Source organism: Mastomys coucha, unplaced genomic scaffold, assembly GCF_008632895.1.
Source record: "Mastomys coucha isolate ucsf_1 unplaced genomic scaffold, UCSF_Mcou_1 pScaffold22, whole genome shotgun sequence".
In the NCBI taxonomy this organism is placed as follows: Eukaryota; Metazoa; Chordata; class Mammalia; order Rodentia; family Muridae; genus Mastomys; species Mastomys coucha.
The window spans coordinates 138,562,524-138,571,194 of NW_022196905.1; the positions used below are offsets into that span (position 1 = coordinate 138,562,524).

The window sequence follows — 8,671 nt, forward strand, 5'->3', positions numbered from 1 at the left end:
GGTGCTGAACCCACTAGAGTCTCTCCCTAGCCTAGAACCTGCTTGGATGGATGGCATGCACCTCTAGACAGACGCTGGTTCCCAGCGCTGGGATCACAAGCACACACCAGCATGCTCAGCACTTTTACATTGGTTCCAGGGCTGAAAGTCAGGTCCTCAGCATCATAAGACAAAACGTTTTCCCAACTGAACCATCTCCCAACCTGAGGAAGACCTTTTCATTGTATTTTTACTTATATGTTGCTTTTGGGGGGGCGGAATAGAAGGGGCCATGTGCCGTAGCTTGCTCGAGGTAGTAAGAAGGCAACCTGTGGGCGTTGGTTTTCTCCTTTCCTATGTGTGTCCCAGGCATTGAACTCAGGTTGTCAGATTGTCACTGGCAGGCAAGTTTACCCCCTGAATCATCTCAATGGCTCATTCGAAAAAACCCTTTTCAGGTACTGGGTTGATAGGATGGACCCTAGATACAGTTAGAATGAACTCATGATGTACATGGCCCTAGCTTCTTTTTCCCAGCACCGCAACATACAGAGAGATGATAGAAAGACAGATTTCATAAGTAAAAGCATATAAAAATTGGTTCACCTGACTGAACCTGCCTCTGATAAGAAACAAATAACAAAGGAGAGAAGCATTGAATTGGCAGAGGTTACTGGTATATTGCCTTCTGATTATCTGAAATGTCTGGCCTATGGAATAATAAACCTGGTTGCTGAGCATTTTGGTCCAGGGGTGTGAGTGAAGGTGCATCCTGGAGATATCGGATGATTTCAGTAGGGCTGGGGACATGGCTCAGCTGGTAGAGGAGTTAACTGGCATGCACAAAGCCCAAAATTTGATCCCCAGAACTTCATCAATCAGGTATGACTGTAATCTGAGCAGGAGGGTCGGAAGTTTAAGGCCAGCCTCTGCTACATACTAAGTTTAGGATACCACTTCAAAAAGAAAGAGAAACTCACAGGACTTACACTAATAGGTTTTGATGATGCTCACAAGGACACCTGGGTGTTAACCAGTACCCACTACCCACCCCAGCTCTAGCCCCCAATGCTTACTTTTCGGTCCTTTGTGATGGCCCAGACCACACTGACTCCCACGGAGACGTGCATGATACCATTTTCAGACCCAGGAGGCTCCACTATGGCCCAGGAACTTCCTGCCAGTCCCCAAAGAAACCCAGGCAGCCTCCATCAGCCACGGTTCTGGAGAGCAAGCACCCCGCTTCCTATTGTGGGGCTGGCTACCTTTTGGGTTGTTCCTGCAGATTCCTTCTCTGACCAGAGCCTGCCCCTCCCAGAGGGTGGCCCATATAAGGTCGTGGGGCCCACAGCTGATCTGGACCACCTCCCCTGGGGTATCCACAAGAGACCAGGAGGAGCCTTCTGGATTGGGGTGGCTGACATCTTCTCGGTACCACACCTAGAAGTGGGGAAGGAAGCATGGTATTCGCATCAGCAAATCTGACTCTCTTTCACGCGTGGGCATCTCCAACACATTCGCATGCCTTTACGATGTAGACCTCCCTTCTCACTCACAGCTCGGTGGGAAAATGCGTGGATTTTTGGCGGGTCTAGGGAGACAGACCTATTCGCTTCAGCTGTCTGTGAGAGCTACAAGCAGATTTCAGTGTCAGTATGAGGTGCTCAGCAGCCCTCAAGCCATCCATGAAACCTGCTCCCCCTAGTGGCAATGTGCTGACAGAACACCGGTCAACAAGGGAAGGCAGGGTCTTGGTGGTTTAAGGGGGTGGGGGGAGTGTGGGTGGACCCAATGTCTAAAATGTCCATTCTTTTGCTCTGTAGCCTGCATACTTTCACTTTAACAACAGAATCCCTCTTTCCTCACATCTTTGTCATGTGTTATCCATAATCCTCCTGATGAGAGCCATTCTGATTCTGGTAAGTTAGAATCTCCAGTAGTCTTGTGTGTGTGCACATGTGTGGTGTGCGTGTATACATGTTCATGTCTGTGCATGATCGCGCATACATACAGCCTACAGAACGGTTTTGCAGCTGGGATTGACAGCACACACCTATGCAGCTGATTCATTTCAGGCAGAGGTTAGGGAAGGATGGTTCCAGAGAGCCATCTTTAAACTATGGACCTGGACTTCTCTGGTCTGGTCAACCCACCCTTACGACGGGCCCTGCCGGAACCGCCCACCAACTGGGCAGCTTCAGGGAATAAGCCTTTCCTTTCTGAAGCACAGGCTCTGGAGCCACCTCTTCTGGCTCACAGCAGAGGTGCTGGGTGACACTGGCTCACGGCTGATACTCAGGGAGCACAAACATAGCTCCTCTCTCTCTCTCCCCCCCCAGCTCCCGCACCCGGGCATCCAGGTGGGCTGCCTTGGGCTAACGCTCTCACCCTTCTAAGATCCTTTCCACCACACTCCAGCAAGGCTAAGAGGAAGTGACTGTGGTTAACCCAAACCTGAGTGAACATGACCCCAGCCAAAGGTAAGCCTGCTAAAAATAATCCGCGTTGACTGTTCCAAAGTCAGTGGAGACTGTAAAACCATGTGGAAAGCATCAGACCCCTATATTTGGGACCATCTTTGTTCCGGCTGCCATCTAAGCTTGGCTAGTTTTTAAACAAACTCTCTAGAAAAGGATTTCTCTCTAAATACGCATCTGTCCATCATTTACCCATTTACATACCTACCACTCACCCATCTACTCATCCATTCACCCATCCATCTACCCATCCATCTATCATCCATCCATTCAACCATCTATCTACCTACAACACCATCTACCCACTCAACCACCCATCCATCTATCCATCTACCCATCCATCCATTTACCCATCTATCCATCCACCTGTCCATCCATCTACCCACCCATCCATCCATCCATCCATCCATGTATCCATCCATCCACCCATCCATTCATCCACCTGCCCACCCATGTATTCTAGCTATTTATTCATATATGCTTACCATACATCTGCGTACCATCCATCATTTGTATACCCTCCATCATCCACCTAGACACACACCATCAATCTATCCACACATCAACCAGCCATCCACCTGCACACCCACAATGCTCCTAGGAAATGGAAGAAGGAGCTGGCAGGGAGCTCTGAATCTGTTCAAGGAGACAACATTGATAGCATCTGAGCCTGAAGTGGGCTAGGAGGAAGGACAGGTCCCAAGGCTTCCAGGGCAGGTATTGTGGAGAGTCTGGTGACTTTCTGCCTACCCAGGAAGTTCCATTTCCAGGGACAGGAGGCAATAGCTCTCTTCCTCCACCTTCGGGAACCCCTCCACCATTCCAGCCTGTGCTCCTTCACCATATGAAATCTTGGGCAAGATGGTGGTGGTGGTGGTGGTGGTGGTGGTGATGGTGGTGGTGGCGTGGACTTACCTTTCCCTGCAGGGATACAGCCCATACTGAGAGGCGGCCCACAGGTTCCTCTGTGATCTCCCACCCTCCCACAGACAGGTCATTGAAGGGGTCAGGAAGTTCCTTGGGGTCATCCTTTGAGGGGATCTAAAACAAAGGGGAAGCAATGGCTGTCACTACCTGGTTTCCCGTACTGCGTCATTCTCTCTCACCCACCTGCTTCTCCACCTGTCCTCCACCCTCAGCACAGCCCATGCTGCCTAAGGCAGCCACAGACTGCAGGCCTGTGTATCTGGCCATGGATCCTCTCTGTTCTGTCCCCTTCATCAGGCCCTGGCCTGAGCCACTGCTTTTGAGTAGGGTCATGGGGACAACACTAAGCAGAGGAGGAGAAGCCTAAGAAAGGCTAACTTTGGCCCCTATGTGGCAATCTCCCAAATGAGGGGACTTGTGGGGATGGGTACAAGGCTCTTGACAGCAAACAAGTCAAAGGCCAGGTCCCAGGGTGGGTATGGTGTCCGCTTCTGTGCTGGGGGATGAGGATACCTATCCTTGTGGGCCTCCTATCAAGGACCTCCATGCCCTGCCCCATGCCCCGCCCCCACGCCATATTTAGGCACAAAGACCTTGGCCCAGGTGTCCCGGGATTTGTATCTCCTATACCGGATCCACTTCCGCCTTCGCACGCATGAATTCCATTTCTTGTCTCTAGTGTAGGTGGCAGGGAAGTCCATAGCGTAAGTCCACCCCTGAAATACCAAGGCAGGAGCATTATATGTCTTGGTGGGGAGGAGATGGAATCTGTAGAGCTGGGAAGGTAGGGAATGGAGGGAGGGAGGAGAGGGAAGTATGGTATTCAGTCCCGTAGCAAGCGGAGGTTGGATACCAACAGGGAGGGTAGCAGCACTGGGGGACAAGCTGAGCCCAACAGGCAGCCAGAGAGGGTACTGAGTTCACCTACCCCTTTTTCGGTGGGCTCCCCTCCAAAATTCTCATCCACGTACCAGTCTGACTCCCATTCCCAGTGTGGCGAAGGCAGTGCTACCCCATCCAGCGGCCGATGCTGGAGCCCACTCACGTCACTCCATGGCCAGCGGTCACTTGGCAGGAGCTTCTCACAGAAGCCTCCCATGGGGTTCCAACGCTGAGGCCAGGGGACACAGAGATGGTCTTAGGAGTAAGCCAGATGGGAGCGGACCCAGGGGGACAAAAACCTCGCCAGGCCTTAGCGTTCCACTAGCTCATCTCCGAGTGGCCTGGGTGGGACGCAGGCCCTAGGATGGCACTCTTCAAGGGAAAAGCAACAAGAGCCCACAGGGTGGAGCACTCACTCACCACCACAGTGTTTAAGGGACACAGGATAGATGCTACCCATCCTGGGCTTCTGAGGACCACAAAAGCCAACCCTCATGTGCACCCAGATAGCTTTCCAGGTCAAAGACAACCAAGACTCTGGCTGCAAAGACCCTGGATACTGTAAGACTTGGGATTGATTGATTGATTGACTGATTGATTTCAATTTGAATCCAGAGCTTCATGCATGCTAGGCAGATACCACTGAGCCATACCCCCAGGCCCAAAAACTTAGATTCTTTTTTTTTTTTTAAGACAAAGTGTTAATATAGCTCAGGCTAGCCTTGAATCTAATATGTGGATGACCTTGAACTTCTGATTCTCTAGCCCATCTTTCTCTGTGCTGGGATTATAAGTAGGCAGTCCTATGCTCACTCATTCAATGTAGTTCTGGGGATTACAGAGGCACCATGCAGGCTAGGCAAGTACTCTACCAGCGGAGCTAAATCCCTAGTTTCTTCTCCCCCCTCCCAACCCCTTCTGAGGCATAGTCTAGCTACACAGTCCAAATTGGCCTTGAACTCATGATTCTCTGGACTTGCCACAGCTGGGGTTGCCAGAGTGTGCTACCACTTTCAGGGTAACTTAGATCTTAAATGATGAAGTGGGTTATGGGCTGCGGGGAAGACCAGCACCCTAATTTGTCCCTCAGCTCATTATAATTAATACTGTTGACCACCTTGGCAATTACACACACACACACACACACACACACACACACACACACACACAGCACTACCTGATTCTCATAGGCCTCTTCTCGGTGGCGGATGGGTACGTCACTGGAGCACACATACAAGTAGACCTGGTTGTCGCAGGCGATGCCCCAGCAGCACTGGGTGGCCGCACTGACCCGCTTGAACTCCAACTGGACATCCTTGCAAAGCTCCCAGTACTGACCAGCCGTGGACAGTGTATACACTCTTCCAAAGAGATCCACTGCCCACAGCACAGAGGTGGGCATGGCCGCGGTGCTGTGGGGAAATCAAGAGATAAGAGCTAAGGTATCAGTGTCATGACCCCTGGACCAAGGTCATCCTGAGACTCCTGTGTAGGGACCATATCTCCACACACATACCAAAATGAGGTCCCAAGCAAGCAGTCACCAGGGCAACCAGAAACAATGTGTGTCTTCCAGTGTAAGCTTCCTGTTTTGCCTCTTCTTCACTCTCATTATGGGGATGCTTTGTTTTAATTTGAGACAATGTCATGTACCCCAGGCTGGTCTCCAGTTTTCTATGTAGCTAGGGTGATCTTGACTTCTGATCCTCCTGCCCCCACTTCCCAAGAGTGGGGATTACGGATGTGTACTACCATACTCAAGTTCATGTGGTGCCACCTAGCATGCGAGAAGTGCTGGGTTCTATCCCCGGCATCCTATAGACTAGGTGTGGTGGTGGCTCGTGCCTGAAATGCCAGCACTCAGGAGGTAGAGTTGACGATGGCCCACCGAGGCTACACGAAAACCTGTCTGGAGTCTAGCCTGAGAACTGGAGCTACTGGGAAAATAGGTAGGGACCCGGAGGCTGTGCTAGGGAACTCTACTCTTGCCATCTGCCATAGGCACGGGGGCGCTCCAGAAGGCACTGAGGACTGGAGATGGAACAGATCTGAAAATAGAGCCATCTGCCTCAGGCAGAACGACAGAACCCGGGGGGAGTCCGACAGACACAAAGGAGAGCTCCGGCTGCAAAGGAAGCCAGGGGCAGGGCCAAGTTTCAGAGACTTCAGGAGAGAGACTTCAGGAGGGAGACTGGCCACCAGAATGGTGTGATTTTAGGGACAGGGGGAATGGGGTGAGTGGTGTGTTCCCTCAGAACCAATGACCTCTTCAACTACGGGGCCTCTCTCTTTATCTCACACACACACACACACACACACACACACACACTTTGGGGGAGGAGAGTAGGAATCGGGATACTAGTTTTCTGGGATCATCTGAAAAGTATCTCTGTCTAGAGACCTTAGTTGGAGCCCAGTGGCACTTGCTTCCTCTGGGCCAGGCCTAGAGGTCCCTTCCTTCACAGTGACTAAGAGTATTAGGGCTGCCAGACTCCACAGCACCAGAGTTTGGGGCCTGGCTCCACTACTTCTTTCTTTATTGTTTTGTTTTCTGTCTTATTCCGAGACAGCGTCTCAGCTCAAGGTGGCCTCAGACTCACTGTGTAGCAAATAATGATCTTGAACTCCTAATTTGACCTCCCAAGCAATGGGCTTCCAGGTGGTACTTCAAACCTTCCCAAAGCTAGCTATCCTCTCTGCCTTGATTGTGTGGAAATCAGAAAGGAATAGTGACCTACTTCCTAAGAGCTGAGAAGGGAACACAGACCTAGAACTTACTAAACACGGTCCAGCATCCAGCATGGTCTCTGGGACTGTCCCTGATGTCACCATTAATCCCTCGTCTCAGAATCTGTTCCTATGTTTGAGTCAAGGTCTCACTGTAGAGTCCAGGCTGGCCTGGATCCCACAGTCTTTCTGCCTCAGCCTCCCTGGTGCTAGGATTACAGGTTGTCTAGGGTCTCACCCAGCTCCTATCTCCGGAGGAGACAAATCAAGTCAGAGGTAGATAACATAGTGTAGTAGGTAAAGGCTATTTGCCACTCAAGGATGGCGACTTGAGTTCAACCTCTAAAAACCATGTATGGTAGAAGCGGAGAACCTACTCTACAAAGTTGTCCTCTGACTACTAGTGTGTGCAGACACAAACACAAACTATTAATAAATAAATTTAAAAAGTAATTTTTAAACAAGAAAATAAGCCATGTGGTGGTGTGCACCTTTTAACCCCAGTACTGGAGGCAGAAGGCAGGCAGATCTCTGAATTCAAGGCCAGCCTGGTCTACTGAGTAAGTTCCAGGACAGCCAGACACAAAGAAACCCCCTGTCTTGAAAAAACAATCAAACAAACAACATTAAGCTTTAAACCTCAGACAAATGGCTTAGGTGCCTATTTAAGATATGAAAGCAACAGTGGCTGACAGGTTCTGCCTGCATCCTTCAGTCCCTCCCTATTACAGGCTGGCATATCCCACCCTCTACCCTAAACTTTCCTATATAACCCAACATTTTGCTTGCCCAGCCCTCTTTGTACTTTCGGGCCTCCTGGCTCCCAAACCCAGCTCCCCAGTCTCCTCTCTCCCTTCCCCTCATGGCTCAGGGTCTTGTCCACTCTGGACTCTCCCAGGTGTCTCTGGCAATACTCTCTCACATAACTATAATAAACATTCTCCTCCACCATGCCTAGGACCCCTTATATTTTTTCCTTCTATTTCTTATTTTCATTCATCACATGCCTGTAGTTCCAGCATAATAGAGGCAAAAATAGAAGGAGGAATTGAAGGCCAGTGGAGGCTATATAGTAAGATTCTGTTGCAATGTCTCCTCCAAAAACAAGCCACAATTCAAGGTAAAAACAATCAATTAAGTCAAGTTGTGCCTGGAGGTTAAGCTCAAAAGGTAAAGATGGATTTGAAACACTTTCCTTCCGATAAATGACTAAGCAGTAATTTTCTTCCAGACATAATTGAACCTTCTGGGCAGTTAGTGGAAGGCATGCTGCAGAGACAGGGTGGGGTGGGGGCTGTGTTTATAAACTCCCTTCCAGGTGGGGAGTCAGGCACCAGGCACACCTGAGCTAAAGGCCATCCAGGGTAAACATCCTTGGCACTAACCACAGCTCCCTTCTGCCTCCACAGGATGTCCCCTGACTTGTCACATGCCACTTCCTGTGAGATCACCATGCAACCTGGCTTGGGTCACTGGGTCACAGGACTCTTGAAAAGTGGGTGTGTGGAGGTCTTGGGATTCAGGGATTCTGAGATATCTTTGTTTTGAAGAATCCCGGCCTCTGCTTTCCCAAGAACCTCTAAAAACAAATGTAATGTGGTCCTTCAGTCACTGGGATAAAGACTCGCCAGCACAAAAGCACAAAAGCCACCCGCTGTTCTGGGTCAGTGCATTCACAG

General features: G+C 50.3%; 1 protein-coding gene across 1 annotated transcript in view; it reads right to left on the reverse strand.

Moving 5' to 3' along the window:
- The window catches only part of Tecpr1 (tectonin beta-propeller repeat containing 1), a 29,125-nt gene that overhangs the window by 18,944 nt on the left and 1,510 nt on the right, over nt 1-8,671 (reverse strand). Inside the window, exons 2-7 of the mRNA XM_031338669.1 lie at nt 5,443-5,677; nt 4,312-4,494; nt 3,977-4,099; nt 3,372-3,497; nt 1,245-1,419; nt 1,056-1,156 (exon numbers count right to left, since the gene is read on the reverse strand). Coding sequence (XP_031194529.1) covers nt 1,056-1,156; nt 1,245-1,419; nt 3,372-3,497; nt 3,977-4,099; nt 4,312-4,494; nt 5,443-5,667 — 933 coding nt within the window. The 5' untranslated portion in view covers nt 5,668-5,677. The remainder of the gene's footprint in view (nt 1-1,055; nt 1,157-1,244; nt 1,420-3,371; nt 3,498-3,976; nt 4,100-4,311; nt 4,495-5,442; nt 5,678-8,671) is intronic.